The following is a 26666-nucleotide window of genomic DNA, read 5'->3' as shown; positions in this document are numbered from 1 at the left end:
CAAATTCAGTTTGATCAAGCTGTTGGGACCGCCACAAAGGATCACAAGATAAACATGATGAATCATAACATTAATACAAGGGGAAAAACATTTTAATTCTTTTTCAGACTTTCCCTTTATCGTTGCTTCTTTCTTGCAAATTCCTCAATTATTTTACTTCACCTCAAATTATTTAAAGAAAACAAGAGGAAAAATATTCTTTGTTCCGTCAAAATCTAAAAAGAAAATAATGTTGGTACAAAAATATGTGTTCTTGTAGCAAAATGTAACACAAAGATAACATCTGTTATTAAGTTTTATGTAGGTAGGATGCTAAATGAATAATTCAGCATTTTGGATTTGTCAAATTCAGTTTCCTCTGGAACAGCGGTTCCCAACCTGTGAGGCTAAGAAACACGAGCGGTCACGACATTATTACGAGGATAGGAAAGCAGGAAAAAAAATATTTCTGCTACACAACATTGTTAGTTTTTCAAACTTTCCTCTAATCTCTTTCTTGGGAATAACTAATAATTTCATAAATAATTTAAAATGATTCAAATAAAGCAAATATAAAACCACTCTGGTTGAACCAGAAGACACAAAACAATCGAGGTGACGAGGGACCACAAGAAAGCATCCCTTCATTTTAAGGTGTCACCACCCAAAAAGGTTGGAAGCATGTCTACAGATAACTACCAGCCTCAGTCAGAGATAAAAAGTGTACAGTTAAAAGAGTTTGATTGAATTGTTAAAGGTCCTTTTAATAAACGATAGCACAAAACTAATCCACAGGTGACAGTACTTTACTAAAGACCACTGGAAACTCATCTACATAAAGACTGTAAAACTGAAAATGTAGTGCAAGGAAATTGAAGTAAATGCCCACGTAAAACTCTCATCTCTGATTGGCTGAGGCCTGCTCCTCCAACAGCAGATAAGGAGGAAATGTACCTTTCAGTTCATTTAAAGTGAAGCTTCAGTACTTTTCATGGAGTTAGAGCTTGTGGCTGATTACCGGAGTCCCACAGGGTTCAATGTTGGGTCCCATATTATTTTACTTATTCATTATTTTACTTGAATATACATTCCCCATTTGGACTCCATGTAGAGACAATAATGGACTTAACTTTGTGTCGTGGTGTTCTGCTCACCTCCTATCAGTCTGTTATTTTTGTACATCAAGATATTTTGTGTAATTATAGATTTTAACATCAATAATTTTATACCCTTAAAAGATTATATTGTCGTCAAAATTAAGCTTTCTAACTTATATTTCCCCCCAGAAATGCAGTTGAAATGATGCTAATATTATGGTGGTTCTGGTTTTGTTTGCAACAGCAGATTTATTTTGTAAAATGAAAGATGTTAGCTGTTATTGTGAGTGTTCTTTAGATAATCTTTAGCTCAATCTGTAACAGACTCATCTAGCCATGTCATCACTTTGTAGGACAAAATGTATTTTATTTTATTATTGCAAGATGGCTGCTGAGGCCTCCTCCACCTGTTTACAGCCTAAAGAAACATTTAGTGAAATCCTGTTGTCGTCTGTCTTCTCCAGAGTCAGATGTTTCAGATGGATATCAGGTTCATCTCTGTGTCCAGTGCAGAGATAGGTCCATGACGTGGTTAGCTTAGCTTAGCACAAAGAAAGCAGATAGAAACTACTAGCCTAGCTCCATCAGAGAGAGAGAGAAAAAAACTGACAAAAATAACGCAATGATCACAAAAACATGCTATGCTTAATAGTGTGATATTATAAACGAAAAGCTAGTTACGCTAACATTAGCTAGGTAATGTTAACTTTAAAGCCCATTATGTATAAATTATATTCTAACTGTTCAAAATGATTTTAAGTAATTTCCCATCCTCCAAGACTTTGGTTGCTAATGAGCTAAGAGCTCATTAAGCTAGACAGAAATATTCTATCTGAAACTTTAGCTTGCTAGCTAACAAGCAACTGAGAGGACTATTAAAGGAACAGTCCAGTGTTTTGTTAAATCTTCTCCAGAGTCAGATGCTTCAGTTTGATCTCTCTTCATCTCGTCAACATAAAACATGTAAATCAGACGCTCAGAATCTCTTGATGGAGTCTTTGTGCTAAGCTAGGCTAAACACGTCCTTGTACAACACTGGTTAGCTAAAAACAGCAACCATAACATTGGATATGCTGGCTATTTGTAGCTAGCTATAATCATTTTGGGTCCAGTTTGGCCAAAATCTGTTTGTATTTTTTATTTTTTCCATTTGTCAAAAGTTGTCATCAAAATAAAAAGTTTACAGTGTTGAACGGATATATATTTGTGTTGAAAGTGTACATTTACAACTTTTACAATAAAACTACAAAAATGAAACAGAAAAGTGTCGTTAGTGAGACTTGTAGATTTTATTGAACACATTTTGTTGCACAATCCCAACAGTAATTATCACACGTTACACGTTTAGACTTATGATTTGACGTGAATAATAAGGTTGTGATAAAGATTTCGGATCCTTTGTTCCAGTAAAAGACCTGAAGAGACTCCACTACAGGTAAAAGTTTTAAAATCTTACTTGCAGTCTAAGTTCACAAATATTATCAGCAAAGAGCTGCAAATTAAAATAACTCATTATGCAGATTGGCTCCTTTCAGTGTTAAAAGTGTTTATTATTTAACTTAATGTAGTTGGGTGGGGCTTATTTTAGCTACTTCATATAGACTTATCATTAGGTGGTTCCATTTATCACTTTGTAAAGCAGCCGTCACAGAAACGTAGTGAAGTAAAAGACAGAGACCAGCACACTCACTCCTGGTCCAACGCTGCTCCAGGTGGCAGTAATGCGACACCAAGGCAGAGTAGAAGACGCAGTTCCACTCCGGGCCGCAGGAGGCGCTGGCGGCCCCTCCGGCCTGTCAGCCAACTGTCATGGCGGCGCCCTGTCGGAGGTTTACTTCACGGTGAAACTCAACCAGCAGATTATTTCAGGATGAGCTGAAAGAGGAAAGTGGACTCTGTCAGGTGAGAAGTGGAACAGAAGCACAGCTTCTTTCTGAGCCTGGTGACGTAGCTCGGACTGCTGTCAGGTAAACCTCACCTGTACCCGCTGAACCTGCGCCTGGTCCTCTGAAATGTGATGAAACTATCAGTAAATTCAGTTAATGAAACCCAACAAACACCATTTCTCCGTGCAGTTTCTCTTCTGCGTGGCTACATTTCATTAATAATTTGCTTTTAATATTTCTTTTCATATTTTTTCTGAATTGTTAAGTCACAGAAATAAATTGTGCATCTTTATAATCAACAAGCAGCTTTCTTTGGTGTTGTGTTCATGTGTTCACCTGGCTCTCCAGGTGTTAGTCAGTATTAGCTGTAAGCCGAACTTCATGAAGGATTTAGTTATTTTGGTTTCTGATAACGACACCTGTTCGTCACTGATGTAATCCACCAATCAGCTCTCACTTCAGCGGCGGCCATTGTTGTTTTGTCTCTGCTGGTGCGTTTAGGTGCTCGTGGGAAACTGTGGGACCATTATTGAACCTTGACTGTTGTCAGATGTTGCTCCGTCCCTGAATGCACCAACCAGGGGAGCCGCTCCACCTGTGTCACCACCTGACGATAAACAAAGATAATAATAATACCTGAGCAGAGACGAACCTAACAGGACGTCTGTGTGTAGAAGGTGTGTGCGCTTCCTGTCTCTGTGCCGGACTCTGGTTGGAGGAAGCAGCTGCTTCAAACCTCACCGAGCTACAAAAACACCTTTCAGGACTTCATTTCAGTAGTTCAGGTACAGAATCTCGAGTTTATCTTGAAGCAAGTTTCACTTTCATGTCAAGATTCAGATCTTTCTCCACCTGTCTCTGTCTGCAGGTATGAATGTGATGTCATCAGTGATGCGGGGCGCCCGGCGGCTCGTCCACGCCGACCCGGCTCTGCTCAGCAACTTCCTGCCGCTGCCCCTCCTCTGTCCTGCTCGAAGCTCCGCCCCCCTGCTCACCTGTCAACAGAACAGGAAGTTCGCCTCCAAACAGGTGAGTCTGACTGCGTGTTGGACGAAAATAAGATGTTTCACTATGCAGATGTGTGTGTGTGTGTGTGTGTGTGTGTGTGTGTGTGTGTGCGAACAGACTGTTTATAAAGATGGACGACATGTCCGCTCCCTAAAACTGAAGCCAGAGCATCTGGACGCCCCCTGGTGGCGGCCTGCAGTACAGGTCTGAAGCCCCGCCCCCTCCATGTTAGCCGATGGGACAAACTAAAAACTCGAAGCGCGTCAGATCCGTTTCCTGTCAGTTCAGGTCGCTCTCGTCACGCCGCTGCGTTCAGGTGATTTTCTGTTAAGTTTGGTTTTAATTAGTTAAAAGGCTCCAAATGACGACACCAGCCAAGATGGCAGCTGCCGTATCCGGATGCTTTGGCTTCATTACAGTCTACAGAGGAGGAGGAGCCGCGGCGTTCATCTTTATTTACGGTCTGCGGCGGGTACGTACAGTTCACCGCTGTCCGCTGCTGTTGTGTCAAACTTCTGCACCTGTTGGACGTTTAACAGCTAAAGTTTGCTGAATAACGTGAATTTACAGACTTTAATTCTTATAAGTCTTTGTTCGGAGCGTTATTTCCTGTTCAGTAAAGAACTTGTGTCTGCAGGTCAAAGGTCAGAAGAAAGAGCCGAAGGTCAAAGCTAAAGTGGACAAACAGGAAGTGGAGATCAAACAGAGGATGACGGTGGCGGCTCTCGCTGAGGCCATGAACAAAGACTTTGGTAAGAAACAACAAAGATCCACAGAGAGTTCCTGTGTGAACCCGCCTGTGTGAATAAAGTTTTTTTTGTATCTCAGATCACGTGTTGGAGGCTCTGTTGAACACCTCGGTGGATCTGGACTCTCTGGAGCCGGACTCAGTTCTGGAGGAGAGGTGGATTAAGGAGGTGGTGACTCGATCAGGGATGAAGTTCAGGTGGGCCAAGCTGAGCGAGAGCAGAGAGAGACCCAACAGAGACGTCCACCGGAGGTACGAGACAGGAAGTCTCATTTCACCCGATTCATTCGCTAACTAATGACACGCTGTGATGTCACGCTGTGATGTCACTGATGAACACGCAGTGGTATTAAGCTGCTAGTTGATCACGTGGACATCACCGTCCAACCTGAGGCCCGGATTTGGTTTGTCCCAGAGGAAGTCGTGGTGCAGCCCGGCGATCGGCCCTTCGCCTCGGTGACAGTACGGCGTTACGTGTCATTGCTATGCTGATGACGCGCCGCTGTACGTCGCTGTAAAGCCACATGACTCCTCGGTGGCAGTACGGCGTTACGTGTCATTGCTATGCTGATGACGCGCCGCTGTAAAGCCACATGACTCCTCGGTGGCAGTACGGTGTTACGTGTCATTGCTATGCTGATGACGCGCCGCTGTACGTCGCTGTAAAGCCACATGACTCCTCGGTGGCAGTACGGCGTTACGTGTCATTGCTATGCTGATGACGCGCCGCTGTAAAGCCACATGACTCCTCGGTGGCAGTACGGTGTTACGTGTCATTGCTATGCTGATGACGCGCCGCTGTACGTCGCTGTAAAGCCACATGACTCCTCGGTGGCAGTACGGTGTTACGTGTCATTGCTATGCTGATGACGCGCCGCTGTACGTCGCTGTAAAGCCACATGACGCCTCGGTGGCAGTACGGCGTTACGTGTCATTGCTATGCTGATGACGCGCCGCTGTACGTCGCTGTAAAGCCACATGATGCCTCCCGCATTTAGAGGCTCGTCTCTCAGAGATAAAGAAGTGGACGAACCTTCTGCTGTTAAATGCTGATTAAACAGTTCTAGTTGTCAGATTTTCGAGAATCGGAGTGACCATCGACCGTCAAAAGCCTTGGGGTGATTTTTGATTCTCGTCTGACTTTCCAGTCTCGTATCGACGCTGCTACCACGGCGTCTCCGTACGGTCGATACCGATTCTCTGCCATCAATGCATTTGGATCTGTAATGTCCTTTTTTCTGGTCTAGCTGTGCTACTGCTGCACACGTGACCACGTGACGCCGTTCTGGCCGCTCTTCATCAGCGCGTACACGCCGGCACGCCGTCTGCGCTCTCGCTCTCCTGGTCATTCCTTCTGTTAGCAAAAAGTCCGTTGGTTCAGAGCGTTTGCCTTCCACTACGCGTCAAACAAGCTCGCCGTGGTGATTTTCCGCTTGAAATAAAACTGATTGATTGATCAGAACGCAGCAGGAAGTGATGCAGAACGCTGCAGCTAAAGCTAAAGCTCGGTTTGTTAAAAAGAAAGACAGCAGTGCTCGCTGCGTTGTTGATCGTAGGTGAGTGATGATTGGATGTTGACGACATCATCACAGCAGAACAGATCAATAAATGTTGATAAGGAAACATTTGTAGTTGCATCTCAGAATCTCAACTTTGTAAGATTCCCTCTTCCGTTTGTTAAAGTTTGACTTGAGAATAAATGCTCCTGACCCCTGACCTCTGACCTCTGACCCTTGACCCCTGACCCTGGCAGACCCCCAGCAGACCCGTCCAGCCTGGTGTCCCGCCCCCCGGTGGTCACCATCATGGGTCACGTGGATCACGGTAAGACCAGCCTGCTGGACAGCCTGAGGAAGAGTCAGATCGTCTCCACGGAGGCCGGAGGAATCACGCAACACATCGGAGCTTTTCTAGGTAACAGCGCTCACCTGAGGAGCCTCACCTGCTGCTTTATTCAGCTTTATTGACAAAATATTGAAAACAGTACACAAGATGATTTAGTACAACAAAACAACAAGAACACAGTCAAACGATAAAACTGAAACAAAATATAGTTTAAAAAACAAAAATAAAGACGTAACTACGGATGAAAACCGTTACTAAGGATTTACTTGAGTTCTTTCAAATTAAAAGCCTCCAGCATCTCTCCCTTTCCTGAGAGGCTTTTATTGTGAAACACCTGCAGGAAGTGCTTTCAGTTACAGGTAGAGTAGAATTACTGAGTGCTGCAACTATTGATTCATGTCATCGCTGATTAATCGATTAACTGCTAAACGGTGGTTTAAAAACCGCTCGTTAAAATTTCTGAACTCAGTTTGACGAATTTGGAATTTTTGTTTAAAAAATGACTTAAATAATTGAGTGATTATCAAAATTGTTTATTAATCAATGAATCATTGATTAGGTCCTTTACGTGAATACCAGCGTTTACGTCAGAATTTACGTTATTATCTACCCGAGGACCCTTAGTGGTAGTTTTGTTGGCAGTAAAGTTTTTTTGAAGCGTCTACACCATTTAGACTGTTTCAGACGTTTTTTTCTTCCAGTGCAGCTGCCTACAGGTGAGAAGATCACCTTCCTGGACACTCCAGGTCACGCCGCCTTCTCCTCCATGAGAGCCCGCGGAGCCAACGCCACCGACATCGTCATCCTGGTGGTGGCGGCCGACGACGGCGTCATGAACCAGACGGTCGAGTCCATCCAGCACGCCAGGAGAGCCAAAGGTATGCGCTCCACCTGGCAGTCACAGCTGAGGGCTGAGTTTCTACTGTTGCCGTTTGTACTGTTTGTCGTTTCAGTTCCGATGATCGTGGCGGTGAACAAGTGCGATAAACCTCAGGCCGACCCTCGGAGAGTCAAACAGGAGCTGCTCGCCCACGATGTCGTCTGCGAGGAGTTCGGAGGAGACGTCCAGGCGATCCACATCTCTGCTCTCAAGGTGAACTGCAGTTTGAAACCTGTGGCGCCCCCTGCAGGCGGCCGGAGGAGACGAGGTCAGTGTGATTTAAGGTGACGATGTCGTTGTCGTCGTCAGGGCGACAACCTGCTGGCTCTGGCCGAGGCCACGGTGGCGTTGGCGGAGGTTTTGGAGCTGAAGGCGGAGCCCAGCGGCCTCGTGGAGGGACTCGTCATCGAGAGCCGCTCCGACAAAGGCAAAGGGTGAGTCGTCAGCGAGCTCGGAGACTTTATCGATCCCCGAGGGGAAACTCGTTACAGCAGCTCGCCGTCACGTCAGTCACACAGGAAGAGACGCACTGAGCAAAACATAACACGCTATAATACAGATCCATTAGGTACAGGTGGGTTTACAGGTGAAGTATGTTCGCTGTAATAACACACGTGTCCCTCAGTCCTGTAACGACAGCCATCGTGCAGCGGGGGACGCTGAGGCGAGGTTGCGTCCTGGTGGCGGGGAAGAGTTGGGCTAAAGTCCGTTTCCTGTTTGACGAGAACGGGCGAGCGGTGACGGAGGCCGGGCCGAGCGCCGCGGTGGAGGTGGTGGGCTGGAAGGAGCTGCCGTCTGCTGGAGAGGTTATCCTGGAGGTCGAGTCTGAGGTGAGGACGCCGCCGCCGCCGCCGCCGGGGCGGAGCCTGATGCGTGGCGTGCTGTAGATTCACCTGTGTAACTTTGTTTTCTCGTGGAGCAGCAGCGAGCGAGGGAGGTGGTGGAGTGGAGGAGTTATGAGGAGGAGCAGCAGAAGCTGCAGGAGGAGCAGAGCGTCATCGAGCTCAAACAGAAACTACACCTGGAGGAGTACAGGAAGGAGAGGGCGGGGCTAACTCACCTGAGCTGGAGGCAAAGGAAGTCCGCTCTGTACCGAGCCAACAAGAGCAAGTTCGCCGTGAGGCCGAGCGAGAGGACGCAGAGAGACGAGCCGAGCCTGCCGCTCATCATCAAAGGTACGCACACACAGCTGGGCTCCGATAGGCCGCTCGTGCTGTGACATCACTCCGAGGTCACAGCAGTCACACCTGAGGATTACCTGTTAAAGATAAGTTCCTGTTTACGGTCAGTTCACTTCTTCTTCGCCGCTTTGGTTCAGGTCCCTGAGATCAGTCACCGGCTCTCGTCGACGTGCGTTTTTATTCACGTTTTCCGTAAGATGAACGTTTGAGGCTGTGGGCGTGTGCGTAACCGTCACGTCCTCGGGCTGAGAGCGGTTAAAAACGCACTCAGTGGAAGACGGATTCATATCGTGTCAAAGTACAAAGTAAAATCTAGTCCAAGTATTTGTCGCCAGTCAGCGTATCTATCGTTATATTATCGGCGCGTGAACAGCGCTGTAATGTCACAGCCGCCATTTTAACACTTTTCAGTAGTTAAATCTGAACGCAGCTTCGTGTTTCACGTCTTGTTTGTAAAATAGTGAGAATAGAAGCTCCAGGTGAGAGAAATCAGTCGTCATGACAACAGTGATGGCGATCACTGCTCTCAGAACTCTTACAGACGAGAGAAACAACAAATAATTCATTAATTATCGATAAAGGCGTTCGCCTTATGACCTCCCTGACTGACCTTTGACCTTTGCCCCTCAGGTGACGTGGACGGGTCGGTGGAAGCCATCTTGAACATCCTGGACAGTTATGACGCTCAGCAGCAGTGTCAGCTGGAGGTTCTGCACTTCGGCATCGGAGACGTTTCAGAGAACGACGTCAACATGGCCGAAACATTCACAGGTAACGACCAGCAGCAGAGTGGGCCCGGGGGTCAGAGGTCAGGGGTCAGGGGCCGGGGTCAGAGGTCAGGGGTCAGGGGCCGGGGTCAGAGGTCAGGGGTCGGGGGTCAGAGGCTGAGGGTCAGAGGTCAGGAGCCACAGCAACAAATACTTGTTCAGAGAAGTTTGTTCATAATGTAGATGGTCGATGTGTCTTAAACGGTCACTAAAAAAATACCTGGATCAGCCAATCAGCAGCTGTGACATCAGCAGCAGCTGTGACATCAGCAGCAGCTGTGACATCATCAGCAGAAGGCGTTCAGAGACTCTTTAAAGTCGTCCGATGTTTCTCTCGTCACTTTATAATTTAACAGATTTGAAATTAGTTCGAGTTGTTTTTGAAGTTAGACTCACATTAACGAACTATCTGAAACCATCTGTCGACTCGAAGGAGTTTAATTAATAACCACAAGTTAAATATTGATCGGACAGAAAGCACTTACACACTCCAACGACTCAGCAGCTAAAATACAAACTTCCTGTCCCCGACAATAATAATATTACAGAAACAGATTCCAGGGCAGAAAGGGCTCCGTATGAATCAGGAAGAACTTTTATTAATCTCTTACTTTGAAAAATAAAATTGTTTTTCTATAAAACTTTATAGATTATTTTCATTATTGATGAATCTGCTGATTATTGATCGGTTCCATAAACTGATAAATGTTCGGTCTGTCGAGCTCGATATAAAAACGCACTTCAATCGGTCCGAAGTATCTGACGTCTTTCTTCTTTCCTCCTCGCCAGGTTCGATTTACGGCTTCAACGTGGCGGCCAGCCGCTCGATCCGGCAGCTGGCGGCGAGGCGAGGCGTCCCGCTGCGACTTCACGACGTCATCTATAAACTGATCGACGAGCTGAAGGACGAGCTGAGCGGCAAACTGCCGCCTCTCCTGTCGGAGCGCGTCCTCGGTGAGGATGTGTGCGCGTTCCTTTAACCGCGGACGCCGCGGCGCTACCTGGCAGGAAGTTGCTCGTCTCACCTGCGCTCTCTCTGCTTGTCCAGGTGAAGCGACGGTCCTCGCCATGTTCGACGTCTCTGTGGGGAAGAAGAAGGTTCCCGTCGCCGGCTGTCGGGTTCAGAAAGGTCAGCTGGACCGTCGCCTCAAGTTCAGGCTGATCCGAGGCCGAGACACCGTGTGGGAGGGTGAGCTAGACCCGGACCCGGACCCGGACCCGTCGTCAGACCTGGATCTACTGTTAGGACTAGAAGGAAACCTGTGACGCTCCTCTCGTGTTCCCTGCAGGTTCTCTGGCGGCGCTGAAGCACCACAAGGACGACGTCCAGACGGTGAAGGTGGGGATGGAGTGCGGCCTGTCAGCTGACGGCAACGTGGACTTCAGGCCCGGTGACGTCGTCGTCTGCTTCGAGGAGCTGGATGCGCCGCAGCTCACTTCCTGGGACCCCGGCTTCTAGTGCTGACTTCACTTCCCATCATCCTCTGCTGCTCAGGGCGCACTGACTTCCTGTTCGCACGGAGACTGAAGGACGACGCTGGATGGAATCTTTTGATCGACACCTGTGCCATAAGTTCTACCTGCAGGAAGTCTCGGATCAGGTTTGGTCAGGCCGAGGCGCACACCTGGCGCAGAGACGAGCAGGTGTGCTGTCACGCCGGTCTGAGCACGCTCTAAATGTCTAGTTGACCAATCAGATTGGTCGGAACTACTTGTTGTGTAATAGTAATGCTGGTTTGCTGAACATTATAAGCTTCCTGCAGGTAGAACCGATGGCACAGGTGAACAGGTGCACCTGAGGAAGCAGCGTCACGCACCTGCAGCTCACTGAGGTCATAACGTCACATGTTCCTGAAACACACACACACTTGTTTTGTTTCAGAAGTTTTAATGAGAGAAATGAAGTGTGACGGTTACAACAAAACGATGTTAAACTGAACTGAAAACGCTGCTCTCTGATTGGACAGTTTGTCTTCACTGTTAAAAACCTGATTCATGTTCAAACTGACAAAAATCAAACAAATAAAATCTCAACTTTCACAAACTGAACTCGAGGTCACTTCCTCTTTCCTCAGTTTAAAGCAGGAAGCTAAGCGCGTGGATCAGACGATCCCTCCTCCTCTTCACTTCCTCTTCGTCTTGCCTGGTTTGGCGAGCAGCGCCGGGTCGATCTGCTCTGGCGTCAACCCTCTGACGGAGAACAGTCGGGCGGCGCGCTCCGTCAGCGTTCCCCCGCACTTCAACCCCCGAGACGTCAGTTCCTCCTTCAGGACGTCCAGACCCAGAGACTCCAGCTGGGCGGCGGCCGTCACCGAGGACAGATCCAGAGCCCGGCCCTGCAGGGGGACAAGTGATCAGCACTCAGTCAAAGAATTATTATTAATCAATCAATCAATCATTTAAAGAATGAGCCGATCATCTCAATTATTGATTTTGTAATCAGACGGTGTCGTCCCTCATTCGTCCAGGAGTGTTCGTAGAAAAGGTTTCAGTCGTAGTCGTCTGGACGCTGTTTTCAGAATCAAGACGTTTCGGCTCCCATCCGGAAGTCTTTCTCAATTGTGAAGAAATGGGACGGGAACTAGAAATTTAAGCTACTCTGTGTTACATAAGCCCCGCCCTCAGGGAGGAGTCTACCTGAGTATCTGTTCATAGCTAGTTTCACCTGAAACTGACCTAATAGTTTCCATGATGGCCCAGTAATCAGTAATCAGGCCTATTGTTTTCTGGCTGCACCTCCCTCATCACTGTTAACTACCTGATTAGCATGTGATTGGCTTGACCACGGTGTTAACACACTGTGTTTATCAGCACAGACGACACGCTAACTCAGGATTGCAGAGCGCCATGCGTTTGCATCTGAAAGCTACAAACCGCACATCTGAAGACAGCGAGGTGGAGAGTCTCAGTAGAGAGAAGAGTTGGTTTGAAAGAGGAGTCAAGGAAGCCATTTTTGTGAAAAAGAAAACCCTCTTTGAACAGAAATGGTGGTCTGAGATTCAATCTGCCCAAAGTTTACCACAGTGTGTTAACACCGTGGTCAAGCCAATCACATGCTAATCAGGTACTTAACAGTGATGAGGGAGGTGCAGCCAGGAAACAATAGGCCTGATTACTGATTACTGGGCCATCATGGAAACTATTAGGTCAGTTTCAGGTGAAACTAGCTAATCAACAGATACTCAGGTAGACTCCTCCCTGAGTGTCTGCTGTTTAGACCTGATCTGAAATTGAGAAAGACTTCCGGATGGGAGCCGAAACGTCTTGATTCTGAAAACAGCGTCCAGACGACTACGACTGAAACCTTTTCTACGATTTTGTAATCAGTTACTTTTCTTTGGCTGAACCAGATCTTTCAGAGCGAGCGAGGGTCCTGAATAATACAGTTCGTGTTTCACTTCCTCTGACATCACAGGAAGCGTTTTCTAACGGACCAATCTACACGAAGTCGCCGGCGTGGGCGCCCTCGCCCTGACTGAAGTGACTGATCAATGTATCTGATGTTATAATTGTGTTCAGTGGGTCGAATATTAATAAACTATATAATTCAGATCCGGATCGATCCGGATTGGGCTGCTTTAGTTCTGCTTCACTGGGACAAGTTTTATTAGGCCTCTTCGTTTTGAGAAAGAAAGAACCTGAAAGAATAAAATGTCCAGTTCTGAGACATTATGGGATGGACAGAGGACGAGCTACTGACCTGCTGCAGAGACCAACTGCTGGACTCCTCCGATGGTTTAGAAGCTTCTACAAGTTTCTGGTCCTCCGGGGGTCTGGGGGCCTGGTCTCTGGAGGTTTGTGGAGGTCTCTGGTCCTCTGGGGATCTGGGGGCCTGGTCTCTGGAGGTTTGTGGAGGTCTCTGGTCCTCTGGGGATCTGGGGGCCTGGTCTCTGGAGGTTTGTGGAGGTCTCTGGTCCTCTGGGGGTCTGGGGGCCTGGTCTCTGGAGGTTTGTGGAGGTCTCTGGTCCTCTGGGGGTCTGGGGGCCCGGTCAGCTGAAGAGGAGCTGGAAGAGACGATTTAAACAAACAGAAAAATCTAGGTGATGCTTCTGGTACTGAAGTGAATCTGGACTCTGTGGATCAGGTCTGACGTGGAGCCGGACTCTACCTGCTGCTCTGCTCAGGCTCCGCCTCCTCTGTCTGCGGCGTCATGGTAACTGCAGCAGCTCCACAGCCGGAGGAGGACGTGGACGGAGACTCTTCGTCCTCTGAGCTCAGCAGCTCGTCGACGCCCGTCCTGTAACCATGACGACAGTGTGAGGAAGGGCCCAGCCTCCTCTTCGCTTTTCCACTCAAACATACGAGGAAGGAAACCGAGCGACTCACCAGAACGCCGCCGCCGCCGCCGCCTTCTTCTTCTTCTTCTTCTTGTGCGGCTGCTCGCTCTGATCCGAGTTCGGTCTCTTCGCTGCCGAGCCGTCATCCGCCTTCACCTGGCCGCCGGAGGACGCCTGCAGACCTGAAACACGAACAAACGTCATCTCTTATTGCCGCCGAGCCGGCCGCGTCTTTGTTAACTCGTCTTCCCTCGGAGTTTTAACCCGAGCGCGCTCCGTGAGCTCTGACCTTTGATCACCGAGTCCTCCAGTCTCTCCGACAGGTCGTGGCACTGCTGCTGGTACTCTGGATCAGTGAACTGGTGTTTGGGCTCGGACAGTTTCCTCTGCAGGCGCTCCAGACGCCGCTGCTCCTTCTCCGCCTCGCGCTCCGCCTGATTCTTCAGCCACTCCGCCATCCTGCACACCACAGAAGAAGAGTTCCATCAGTGTGAACACACACCACAGAAGAAGAGTGGAACTTGTTTCTACAGTCACATCAGCAGAAATCTTCAGACTAACCGTCAGTAAAGTGAAAAACAGACGTTACCAAAGCAAGTGTGAAATAAAACAAACAGAAATGTGATATTAAAATATTTACAGATGATTAATAATAATAAAATAATAAAATAATAATAATAAATGTGGACTTGCAGTTAAAATACAAAAAGTGAAAACTAAACACTGCAACCTTTGTGTGTGTGTTGATATTGTCTCTGGGAAACAGACGTTAACGTTGCCGAAGTGTGAAATAAAAACAAACAGAAGAAATGTGATATTAAAATATTTACAGATAATAATAATAATAATAATAATAATAATAATAATAATAATAACTGTCTCCGTCTCCTCGGAGGATTTTTAACGTCGAGCTCTTTGAAATCTGAGATCAGAGCTGAACTCGTTAAAGGAAACGTTCTTATTTCACTGAATGTTGAACTCTGTAGGAGGAAGATCTGTCTCACCTCACCTGTCTCATCTCACCTGTCTCACCTGTCTCACCTCACCTGTCTCACCTCACCTGTCTCACCTCACCTGTCTCACCTGTCTCACCTCACCTGTCTCACCTGTCTCACCTGTCTCACCTCACCTGTCTCACCTGTCTCGTCTCACCTCACCTGTCTCACCTGTCTCACCTCACCTCACCTGTCTCACCTCACCTGTCTCACCTCACCTGTCTCACCTCACCAGGTCCAGATAACTCTCTGACCTGATCTGGCTTTTAGTTTCTGTCCAGTGATCCAGATTCAGGTTTCTTTACGTCGTGTTGTAGTTTGGTTTCCTCTGACTGGTGTTTGGAAAGCAGTGCTGCTGTGAGACTGGTCCGAGAGTCTGAGGGGGGGCAGTGAGTCTCAGCACCAGCTGACATAGGGGACTCTGTTCTGGGCTCAGCTCCTGGGTCTGGAGGGCTTTGGGATGGAGGGGGTCTCGGGGGCTGAATGTTAAGTATCAGCGGGTCTCTGCCTGATTCTGCTCCACATGCATCTGTTGGTGTTGTTCTGTGTGAAATGTATCTGCAGAGTCCTGCATGTCGAGACTCTGCTGGACGTTTGTCCCGGCGGGTAAAGCTCTGGTGAGTGGACCCCAGACTCACCACCAGACAGCGCAGTGGGCCGGATGACACTTTCACCCCGGACTCATAATCATTATGAAATGCTCTTCGGGTGCGTTCGTGTAGAAACTCCCTGACGCTGTTCTGGTTTAACTCGCTCTGTGTTCGCTGATGTGATTGTTTATGGGAAACTGGTTTTTGTTCTCTCACTCTTTCTCGTGGTTGACGTCTCGGAGGCGTCGCCCGCTCAGGTCTCTGCAGGCCTCGCGGTTTGTGGTCTTCTCGATCTGAGCGCCCAGAGCTCGCAGCATGGAGCCGAACCCTGAAAAACACACAGGTTTATGTAAGTTTATGTACGCCATCTTTCATCTCAAAACTTTGGTTTAGGCTTCGTCTAGTTCCCGGAACACACCTCCTTTCCCTCCACAGAGGCGGGGCTCCAGGTGATAGACAGCTCCATGCCGCAGAGGATCGTCCAGATCGCACAGTCGGCCGTTTCTGATCGCGTAGAAATCGTCCGAGGAAAGTCCCTGCAGACGCAGAACACAGCGTCAGGCGTCGCTGCTGACTTTTACCATCAAGACATTTCGGAGATGTTTAATGCAGAAATGGTATTGGAGGTGTTTTAAATGCTGAGTTCAATTATGCAACACAAACGTCACAGCTGTTTTGGACCGAAGGTCCGTCCTCCTAACAGAGAGGCCAAATCCAAAAATAAAGAACCGGAGATCTCAGATCAAACACCGCTGTTAACATGTCTGCTGTTTATATCCGCCGTCTCATGATCAGCTTAATAACCTGACAGCTCATGCACTGTTACTGTATACTGTATTATTATCATCATCAACAGGTAAACACACTTTGTACTTCACACTTATCTTACTTTTAGACTTACACCCACCTGGTACCTCATGTCTCTGACCTGTGTGACTGACGGACAGCGAGCTGCTGGAACAGAGTTTCCCCTCAGGATCAATAAAATGACAAATCTCTGGGTGGAAAACCAGCCCCCCAGCCCCCCTCACCTTCCACAGGTGCGGTGTCTCGATTTCAGCCAATGGACTATCGATGATGATCAATATTAAACCTTTTTCTAAGAAAATCATCAGAAGGCAGATGTTTCAAAACCTGCTGCCATCGGCCTGTATAATGCAACGCTCTGTCTCACCTAACTGCTAATTATACATATATATATATACACACACACACGTTATATACACATATTGTGTGTGTGTGTGTGTGTGTGTGTGTGTGTAACTGTAACTTTCGTGTCTTGCTGTAACTGCAGCACAGGTCAGTGATACTGGAGAAACAGACTTCCTGGATCATCTGGACTAACGTCACCTGTCGGCCTGATAATAAGGAAACTAAGCTGAAATGAAACGTGAAACGTTAAGGAAACGTTAAGGAAACGTTATCCGGTCAGTCCGTAGTTCTCTGTTTGTGTTTGTTAGCTAGCGTTAGCACACAGCGCACACAGCTAACACAGCGACACTCAGCCCCGGATTGTTTCTGTTTTCCCGCCTGTGTTCGGCGTGAACACTCACCTGTGGCTGGATGAACCTGTTCAGAACGTCTCTGACCACAGATCCACCTGGAAACATCGAGTTAGAAAACCTGGAACTCGGAGCGCTCACAAACACCTCCATGTTGGCGTCTTCCGGTACAACTGCAGTGCGCATGCGCAGCTTTTCTCTCACCCTCCGGGGGTAACGTCACTACGTCACATTACGTCACGACGTCGCGTCACTACGGCGCCACCTTCCGGCTGCTGTCACTGAACAAGTAAAATAATATATAATATATTTAAATTATATTTTCTTCAGAAAGCGATAAATTGTTTGGTCAATAAAATGTCCGTCACAGTTTCTCACAGTCCACTGTGACGTCGGGTGAGGTTTGAAAAACGACTACAACTGAAATCATTCAAAATGGCTGCAGACAGCGGTCAGACTCTCCTTTCAGGCTCTTAAAGAAGGAAACGCGCTGCAGGTGGAGCCGCCAGGTGGAGCCGCCAGGTGGCGCTGTGAGCGCGGCCTCTCTGCAGGAAGTCAGTGTTCTTCGCTCGGCATTGTGGGACAACATGGCGGCCATGTGTAAGGTTGTTCCCAGCTTCAGGTGTGGAGTCTGGTTAACCTCCTCCAGGTTCATTAGAAACTCTTTCAGCTCAGACTCCAGCGGGGCCTCCGGCAGCGGCCACCCCGCCGCGGACAGACCCAGATCCGGCTTCGCTGCCGCCTTCGACTTGCAGTCGGAGCTCCGGCGGGTGACGGAGAGCGCCGCGGCCGGCAGCAGCGGCTCCTCCTCCGGCCAGGGGGAGAGCTTCGCCTCGCTGCTCCGCCGGTCCCCGCTGATCCAGATGGGACCGGCCAAAGACAAGGTGGTGGTCGGGAGGATCTTCCATGTGGTCCAGGACGACCTGTACATCGACTTCGGCGGGAAGTTTCACTGCGTGTGCCGGCGGCCGGCGGACGGAGAGAAGCTGCAGCGGGGCAGCAGGGTCCGGCTGCGGCTGCAGGATCTGGAGCTCACCGCCCGCTTCCTGGGAGCCAACACCGACACCACGCTGTTGGAGGCCCAGGCCGTTCTGCTGGGCCCGCTGGAGGGAAGGGAAGGACGGGAGCCCCAGAACCAGGACTGAGCGGGACAGATTGTCAGACCCTGCTGCAGTAAAATCAGAGGTTTTCTAAAGGGAGTCTGGCAGCTGCAGGAGTGAACCTCAACATTTGTGTTTGTGTTCTTCACGTAGAAAGGAAAACTGACTGATGTGCGCGATTCTGTCTTTAAACTTCACTTTGAACCAAAAACTCTTCAGAAATGTTAAGTTTTACTTCTGGACTGCAGATCTGATCTGGCAGCAGCAGCTGACTGTGGCGTTAAAGTGATATTAAAATCCTAAATATTCTGTAAACACTTCGCTCTCTGGTTCCTCCACAGGAAGATTCAGCCGCACCTTGAAACACAAGACAGCTGAAACTACAGAAACACTTCATCAGAGTGGCCAGGCAGAAATAATCAAATGTATGTTGATAAAAATATAAATACTCATGATAACTCCTGTCTGCCTTCTTTGACTTAATCTTTATTTCCTGCTCTGTCAGGTTTGACTCGCAACAAGCCTCCAGAAACTAAAATCCCTGAAAGTCACGGCCTAGTTCCTCCTCACCTGTAAATACAGGTGTTCGTTAATTAGGGACTAAAAACAGATGATTCCTATAAAACTGTTATCAAGATAAGAACGATGAAATAAAATAAAGTTAAAACTTTTTCTCCAAATGACGTATTATAGTTATTTCAAAACCTGTCAGGTGTTCTCTGACCTGCACACACCTGTCACTATATTCATTTTAATCATTTTAATCATTTGTCTGAACATTTATCTTTAATTCTGAGTTCTAAAGATAACAGCAACATGACGTCATTCTTAGACTTTTGATTTATGAGCAAACTTTTCCTCCGAGCAGCTTCACGCAGACCTGATCAGTGGCAACAGGTGAGAAACAGGTGGGTCACATGATGCAGGTGCAACAGTGAAATCAAACACACAGTCGGCTGTTCGGTTTCCTTTAATAAGAGAAAACATGAGGCTGATGTTTCCATCAGGATCTACTACATCAGTGTTTGTTTGGCCAAGCTGAACCTGAACACCTCCACCTGCTGAGGCCTTCAGGCAAAATAAACCCAGAGCTCTGACTCTCAGGTGGGAATAGGTCCAGGTGAGGGGGACCGCAGAAGATCCAGACTCACAGGTGGAGGTGTGATGGAGGCGGCAGACAGCAGCTCAGTCTCATAAATACATAAATAAATCAATGCAGAGGCCATAATGTTTGAGCTGTAGCGCCCCCTATCTGCAGAGAGCTGAAGGCAGCCAGTGCATAAATACAGCAGCAGAGCATTCGGCTTCAGTACTGTGATACTGTAGTACTGCAGTAACGTAGTGTGGGAATATGTAGTACTGCAGTAACGTAGTGTGGGAATATGTAGTACTGTAGTAACGTAGTGTGGGGAAATGTAGTACTGCAGTAACGTAGTGTGGGAATATGTAGTACTGCAGTAATAATGTAGTGTGGGAATATGTAGTACTGCAGTGTTTCCACTGCAGGTGTCACGCTGTCTGGAAGTATGGAAGCTCGCTGCTGCCAGAAACTCAACCCCCCTCTGAAAATGTCTGTAGTTATTTGGAGTTTTCATATTTTATTAACTCGTTCAAATGTTTAGTTAACTCTTTAGATGTTCACATTCACTGCTGGTGGCAGTAATGTGCTAAGCTACTGTTAGCTAGTAAACATGGATACCTCTGCGTTCAACATGTTCTTTCTTTCTTTTGTGGCCTAAACGTAGTCAAATCTGAAAATATTTAACATCAGCAGAGTTGATTTTTCGAATGGTTGAGCTCAGTGTCTTCATTAGTTACAGTCCTGCACAGAAACAGATGAAAAGACTACAACTCCCATGAGTATCTCTGATTTAGCATCTGATTCATTTTGACACACTTGTCTTCGGGTCACTTCAGCATTTAGAAATAATAATAAAAAAATGATTATACTTCAATTTTAGACTAAAAACAGAATTTGAAACTTCTGATTTACTAAATCAGAATTATGTTAATGAGCATATTTGTTTCTGGCAGAAGTGATCTTCTATACTGATGATGGAAGACTTTGATGATGTCAACACAGCACTGTAGTACTGTAGTATTGTAGTACTGTAGTAGTGTAGTAGTGTAGTAGTGTAGTACTGTAGTAGTGTAGTAGTGTAGTACTGTAGTAGTGTAGTACTGTAGTAGTGTAGTGTAGTACTGTAGTAGTGTAGTTATGTAGTAGTGTTGTAGTGTAGTAGTGTAGTTATGTAGTACTGTAGTAGTGTAGTAGTGTAGTTATGTAGTAGTGTAGTGTAGTGTAGTACTGTAGTAGTGTAGTACTGTAGAAGTGTAGTTATGTAGTAGTGTAGTAGTGTAGTGTAGTGTAGTACTGTAGTACTGTAGTAGTGTAGTAGTTTAGTGTAGTTCTGTAGTAGTGTAGTGTAGTACTGTAGTAGTGTAGTTATGTAGTAGTGTAGTTCTGTAGTAGTGTAGTTCTGTAGTAGTGTAGTTCTGTAGTAGTGTAGTGTAGTTCTGTAGTAGTGTAGTGTAGTACTGTAGTACTGTAGTACTGTAGTAGTGTAGTGTAGTTCTGTAGTAGTGTAGTTATGTAGTAGTGTAGTAGTGTAGTGTAGTACTGTAGTAGTGTAGTAGTGTAGTGTAGTAGTGTAGTAGTGTAGTAGTGTAGTGTAGTACTGTAGTAGTGTAGTTATGTAGTAGTGTAGTTCTGTAGTAGTGTAGTGTAGTACTGTAGTAGTGTAGTTATGTAGTAGTGTAGTACTGTAGTAGTGTAGTGTAGTACTGTAGTAGTGTAGTTATGTAGTAGTGTAGTACTGTAGTAGTGTAGTGTAGTACTGTAGTAGTGTAGTTATGTAGTAGTGTAGTACTGTAGTAGTGTAGTTATGTAGTAGTGTAGTTCTGTAGTAGTGTAGTGTAGTACTGTAGTAGTGTAGTTATGTAGTAGTGTAGTTCTGTAGTAGTGTAGTTATGTAGTAGTGTAGTTCTGTAGTAGTGTAGTTCTGTAGTAGTGTAGTAGTGTAGTTCTGTAGTAGTGTAGTGTAGTGCAGCTGCAGTGGAACAGTCTGGTTTCCCGTTGTTCTTCCTGTTGGAGGCACTTTGACTGAAGTTCAGATTCTTCTTCTTCTTCTTCTTCAGCCACACATGGTCACATACAGCCACTGAGGAAGAGGAGGAGGAAGAGCACCGATCACACAGCAGTTTATTGAAACTTTATACTTTGACTGAGAGTCATCTGAAGGGCTGATGAACCTTAATCACTGAAACTGTGTGCGAGCCGCAGAGAATGACATCATACTTTATTTTAGTGAAGCCATAATTAGTCGCAAGCTTTAAGGCTTTTATCTCGTAGCTGTAACAATTTTCTATTTTATTTATTTAGATTTTGTATGTAAATACTAATTAATTTAAAAAAAATATTCTCATATTTTTTATTGAGTTAGATGATTAATTACATTTTCTTCAGAAGTTTGTTCTCTGCAAATCAATAACTGCTTATAAATTCAACAAACTAAACTCACATAACTGATTTGTCTCTATTTCTCTTATTTTAATTACCAGATTACATAGAATTGATTAATATTAATAATAATCTTTCTTTATAGAGACAAAGTGCTTCATACATGGCAGCAAATTAAAATCAACACAATATCAAAGAAATAAAAGATAAGATGAAAGATTAAAGACATAAAAACAGAAAGAAAAATAAAATAAACACGTAAAATCAGGATAAACGGTCTGATAACAGTCTGTTTTAATTATTAACAAAATTCTGGAGGACAAATGCCGGATCCCTTATTTCTTCGGCGTAAAGTAATCACAGTTAAACATCCTGTCTGGAAACTTAAAGACGCTAAAACGGAACGGAAGCCTGCAGACACTACTCAGGGCTGAAACATGCTGGTAACGTTTTCAGGTAAAACAAGACTAAAAAAATGATTTTATATCTTTAGTTTCGTTAATATTCTACTGAAGAGGAGCTCGAACTGAACGTCAAACAGAAAGCGGCAACGAAAGGAGCACGCACAATATTTATTCTCCTAAAGTATGAAAGTGATTTTAACTGGCGTTATGTACGGTGGCCCGGCAAGGACAAACACACTGCAACGCAAGAACACATCTTCATTCATCTGACAGCACGAGCGACACTAAAGAGGTCCGTTTCACCTGTTCGCTGCTTCTGTCTGCAGCTGCACTCACCTCAGATCCACAGAAAAGGTTTGTAAAGCTGGAAATGAAGGTAAATTTGAAGGAATTTGAAAAAATGTTGGAGCTGTAATCAGAGATAATAAGCCGGTTCATCAGTGATGGCAGACGGACTGCAGTCCGAAAGGTTTCTCACACAGAAGTTTTCAGTTCCGACAGGCTCGGCTCGCACAGCGGCTTCCTCACTGATTTAATCCCTGTAAGATGATGACTGCCCCCCCCCGTAACAGATGTGGGTTGTGTGTATTTGCAGCATGTTTACCGTCAAAAGATGTTTTTGTACTTTGCTTGTCGGCCACCGTAGTTATGGGCATAGCATTTACTTTTCTTTTGTTAGAAAACCATCATTTTCCTGATAATGTGTGATTTTAATATAAATGTATAAATACTGGAAAACACATTCATATACTTTAATTAATTAAAGAGCTTCTGTCTGGTTTAAAGTTTGGTACCTCGATGATGTTCATCTCCACGCTTCCTGTCGCGTCTCGGTCCAGCTGCTGGAAGGTCTCTGAGGAAAACACAAACACCACGGAGTCACCTCCACTTCCCTGCAACAGGAAGTCTTTCTCTAAAGCGCCGAAGCTTCACCCAGTGTCGCTCCGAGGCTCCGTGCTGCGTTCAGGTCACATTGTACAGATTTATTCGGGAAACAAATGTGTCAGAATTTTAAAGGTGATGACATGTTTTGTTTGTAAAATCTGAATCTGTAGTGTAGTGGAGTAAAAGTCCAATATTTCGCTCTGAGATGTAGCGGCGCAGAAGTAGAAAGTAGCAGAAAATACCTAAGTAAAGTACGAGTTTCAGTCGCAGTCGTCTGGACGCTGTTTTCAGAATCCAGACGTTTCGGCTCCCATCCGGAAGTCATTCTCAACTGTGAAAATGGTCTGAGAACTCAGAAATTTAAGCTACTCTGTGTTGCTTAAGCCCCGCCCTCAGGGAGGAGTCTACCTGATGACTACGACTGAAACCTTTTCGACGATCCTGGACGAATGAGGGAAAGTACGAGTACCTCAAAATTACAGTACTTGAGTAACTGCTTACTTTCCACCACTGACAGTTACATGTGCAACACTAACGCAGCTGATTGAAAGGAACTCTGTGTCTCTGTGGAGGAACAGGACATTTATCCGTTCTTTGCACGTTAACGTGACGTGAACGCTGAATTAGCTGTGAAACCCGTCCCGCCGTCAGAGCGCGAGGTCGCTGCTGCACGTACTGAACATGGACTCCAGTTTGACCAGACAGCAGGTGAAGTTGTCGAAGTCGATGAGCTCGTTGTCGGCGTATCGAGCCACCAGCATCTGGTGCAACTTGTTGTTCAGTTTGAATCCTGAGGACACCAGAGATCACAGGTTAGTTCAGTAAAACAGGATCGTCAGCGCCGTGACATCAGGATTTACATAATTTACCGCCATTTTCCAGCGCCAGACGCATCTCGTAGGAGCTCATACATCCTGATTTATCCAGATCGAACTCTCTGAAGATTCCCTGCAGAGGGAAAACAGCAAAAATACGCCGGTAAGTAAAGTCCTGCATCCAAAGTGTTCAACACAAGCGTGACCCGTCGACTCGGGAGGGATTCTGTCACTGACTACTGCTAGCTTGTTCCTGGGGGGCTAGCGTGTTAGCCTCACAGCTGATCCCTGAGGTGCCGGGCGGTTCAGGTCAGGGCTCTCTGCAGACCAGTCAGTCTGAATTTACCACCTGCAGTGGATTCAATTACAACTGACGTGATTGAAGCTGACCACAGCTGCTGCTCTCTGTGAAGCATCAAACTACAGAACGTGAGTATATATATATATATATATATATATATATATATATAATATATATTATATATTAGTACATAATAAGTTCCACCGCAGAACACAATGAAACTGATGTAGAACTTACCAGCCACTTCTTGATCTTGTTCCAGAGAATCTGAAACTCCAGCAGACCGAGCCGAGCGCTGCCGTCTTTCTGAGCTCCAGTCAAGGTCGACACTTTTTCATTTCAACAAGAAAACTGAACAGCAGAACAAAGACTTTTACTACAAATAGTACTAAATAGTTTGTTCTAGCAGCGGTTATCACCTACATGTCACTTTCTTCAACTAAACAGTGAGTCGGTTCAAATGAATGAATCAGTTACAACCCAGGATTCATTCAAGGACTCTGACCTGCTGAGAAACAAATCCCACCATCAGTTTTCAGAACGCCTACATTTCCAGCAGCCTTTGGTTTCAGTTTGGTCCTTTCAGGAAGACTTTCTGCTGGACTCTAACAAAAATAAACAGCAGTAACCAGCAGACAGCAGCAGAACCAACAGCAGAACCAGCAGACAGCAGCAGAACCAGCAGAACCAGGATACGTCCATGAGGCTGACCATGGCTCTGCAGGACTCCATACTGAAACCATCAGTCTGCAGGTCTCTGTCTATAAACAACCACAGAAGAAGAAGTCATGTTACTGTGAGACTCGATGTCATTGATTTGTGTTTCGGATTCTTTTCATATTCAAACATAATTGTCTGCTTTTGTCTCGAGAACGAGGTTCTTTGTGTTTCCTTCTGGTTAAAAGATTAAATATTCATCATGAGCACGCGTTGCTAATAATCAATCAATAAATCAATCAATAAAAAAAATAGTAATAATCCGGACTTTACTAGTTTACAGACTGGAAGGCTGCTGGCATTAAAAACATTCAAAATGTCTGTCAAATACCTCACGCACACACACACACACACTCACACACACACACACACACACACACACACACACACTCACACACAGACACACACACACACACACACACACACACACACACACACACACACACACACACACACACACACACACACACACTCACACACTCACACACACACACTCACACACAGACACACACTCACACACACACACACACACACACACACACACACACACACAGACACACTCACACACTCACACACTCACACACACACACACACACACACACACACACACACACACTCACACACTCACACACACACACACACACACACACACACACACACACACACACACACACACACACACACACACACACACACACACACACACACACACACACACACACACACACACACACACACACACACACACACACACACACACACACACACACACACACACACACACACACACACACACACACACACACACACACACACACACACACACACACACACACACACACACACACACAGCTGGACTTTAAATGATGAAAAAATCACTAAATCAGATAAAACGGTAACAGATCCAGAAGTGAGGTCTTGGTGTTCCTGCCGGTCTTCAGTCCTGTATGAAGGTTCAGCCGGTGTGTTCAGGGAAGCACAGACGAGGTCGCGCCTCAGCACAGTTTAATAACGTTGCTGTTTGTTTCTGAGCTGATGCTGTGATGACGTTATTTCGTTTGATCGTATCTGTACGTTTCTCTCCTGACACGTTTCAGTTCAATGTTTCCACTAGAGGACATGTTCATTAATGATCGTGACATTTTGTGTTTGTTAGAAACCAGAGTTTCTTTTGTCCTGTTATGATTTATATTTATTGGTTACAAAAAACCAGCAGAACTTACGTTTGGACACGACCCGGTTGAGGATGGTCCGGAGCTCTCGCACCGAGATCTCCATGTCCTGACGAGAGAGGACAGCCGGGATGCTAACCTCTAATCATGTTTTCAGCTTCAGTTTGAATCATTTCATGAAGGAACGAATGTGTTTTCATATTCATCACTGAAACATGAACACTCACGTCTCCAGACAGCTGAGCGAACATGGACCTGAAGGAATCATCGACGTCGCCCTCTGAGACTTCCTCCTGCAGAGAAGAAGAACGACAGCTCCTGAGGTCAAAGGTCATGAAGGACAATATAAATGAAGATGAAGACGTTCAGACCGTTGAGCGTCAACGAATGAAGTGAGCTGAAGAAAGTCTGTTGGAACGAACTAAACAGTGAAAGTTATTTCAAAATGTAATCTAAAGGAAGAAAGGCTGGATGTTTTACCTCTTCATCAAAGTTTGCCCCCACCTCGTCGTCCATCTCCCTGCAGAGATTCACACAGACATCACGACATTTAGTGAAAAACTAGAAACATCTGTCTGGTTCTGGTTCTGGTTCTGGTCTGACAGACTCACTCGGTCTCGGACTGCTTCTCGGTGAACACCCTCAGGACGAAGTCGGCCTCCTGCGAGGGTTCAAAGGTCGACGGGACGATCAGGTACTCGCCCGGCGGGAGGCGGAGCCTGGCGCTCACCTCTCGCAGGTTGATGAAGGTCTCTGAGCGAGCGCAGGAGGAGTGACGCAGGAAGAAATCCTTCTTCATGTGGACGCTGGGACAGCCTCGGTACTGCCGGACAGACGGACGCCGGGTCAAACGGGTTAGTTTGAAACAGTTTGAAACATCTGATGAAGAGTTTGCCTGCAGACTGACTCACCTCCTCAGGAATCTGTGAATGAGAGAAACACAAGGACAGTGTTCAGGAGGGTTGCTTGGTGGTTATTAGAGTGTTTATCTTCATAATAATAATGGTGTTTTTATTTTAAATGGGTTTAAAGACCAGATTTTAAAGCAGAGACAGAG

At 46.2% G+C, this 26666-nt stretch overlaps 4 protein-coding genes across 7 annotated transcripts in view; 2 read left to right on the top strand and 2 right to left on the bottom strand.

Moving 5' to 3' along the window:
* The first annotated feature begins 2825 nt into the window (after positions 1-2825).
* On the top strand, positions 2826-11440 carry mtif2 (mitochondrial translational initiation factor 2). Of its 3 annotated transcripts, none has more exons than XM_044189789.1 (15): positions 2826-2978; positions 3464-3747; positions 3831-3991; positions 4608-4722; positions 4799-4970; positions 6472-6632; positions 7265-7441; positions 7517-7656; positions 7753-7877; positions 8069-8273; positions 8366-8618; positions 9255-9395; positions 10181-10345; positions 10440-10580; positions 10681-11440. In XM_044189789.1, the coding sequence occupies exons 3-15, from the start codon at positions 3833-3835 to the stop codon at positions 10848-10850; spliced, it is 2124 nt and encodes a 707-aa protein (XP_044045724.1). In that variant the 5' UTR covers positions 2826-2978; positions 3464-3747; positions 3831-3832; the 3' UTR covers positions 10851-11440. The 3 variants fall into 3 exon arrangements, with proteins under 3 accessions (XP_044045724.1, XP_044045725.1, XP_044045727.1); XM_044189790.1 differs by having other exon boundaries at positions 2859-3043; XM_044189792.1 differs by lacking the exons at positions 2826-2978; positions 3464-3747; positions 3831-3991; positions 4608-4722; positions 4799-4970 and having other exon boundaries at positions 6494-6632; positions 7270-7441.
* On the bottom strand, positions 11263-16963 carry sde2 (SDE2 telomere maintenance homolog (S. pombe)). 2 transcript variants are annotated; one of them, XM_044189794.1, is made up of 9 exons: positions 16807-16963; positions 15672-15789; positions 15470-15581; positions 13958-14127; positions 13718-13850; positions 13500-13628; positions 13224-13395; positions 13092-13172; positions 11263-11727 (listed from the first exon to the last, which is right to left on the bottom strand). In XM_044189794.1, the coding sequence occupies exons 1-9, from the start codon at positions 16939-16941 to the stop codon at positions 11515-11517; spliced, it is 1263 nt and encodes a 420-aa protein (XP_044045729.1). In that variant the 5' UTR covers positions 16942-16963; the 3' UTR covers positions 11263-11514. The 2 variants fall into 2 exon arrangements, with proteins under 2 accessions (XP_044045729.1, XP_044045728.1); XM_044189793.1 differs by having other exon boundaries at positions 13092-13395.
* Positions 16964-17100: 137 nt separating this feature from the next.
* Positions 17101-18317, top strand: mrps28 (mitochondrial ribosomal protein S28). Its single transcript, XM_044189795.1, has one exon. It carries the CDS (start codon positions 17343-17345, stop codon positions 17898-17900), a length of 558 nt encoding a protein of 185 aa, XP_044045730.1. The 5' UTR covers positions 17101-17342; the 3' UTR covers positions 17901-18317.
* Positions 18318-20902: 2585 nt separating this feature from the next.
* LOC122872851 (calpain-1 catalytic subunit-like) overlaps positions 20903-26666 on the bottom strand; it is a 23309-nt gene continuing 17545 nt past the window's right edge. Inside the window, exons 13-23 of the mRNA XM_044188865.1 lie at positions 26521-26532; positions 26221-26432; positions 26090-26129; positions 25837-25902; positions 25661-25718; positions 24417-24481; positions 23958-24026; positions 23474-23552; positions 23281-23394; positions 22514-22572; positions 20903-21016 (exon numbers count right to left, since the gene is read on the bottom strand). Coding sequence (XP_044044800.1) covers positions 20990-21016; positions 22514-22572; positions 23281-23394; positions 23474-23552; positions 23958-24026; positions 24417-24481; positions 25661-25718; positions 25837-25902; positions 26090-26129; positions 26221-26432; positions 26521-26532 — 801 coding nt within the window. The 3' untranslated portion in view covers positions 20903-20989. The remainder of the gene's footprint in view (positions 21017-22513; positions 22573-23280; positions 23395-23473; positions 23553-23957; positions 24027-24416; positions 24482-25660; positions 25719-25836; positions 25903-26089; positions 26130-26220; positions 26433-26520; positions 26533-26666) is intronic.

Source organism: Siniperca chuatsi, linkage group LG3, assembly GCF_020085105.1.
Source record: "Siniperca chuatsi isolate FFG_IHB_CAS linkage group LG3, ASM2008510v1, whole genome shotgun sequence".
Taxonomy (NCBI): Eukaryota; Metazoa; Chordata; class Actinopteri; order Centrarchiformes; family Sinipercidae; genus Siniperca; species Siniperca chuatsi.
The sequence above is the reverse complement of the archived record's forward strand: the minus strand, read 5'-3'. Positions and strand labels throughout refer to the sequence as shown.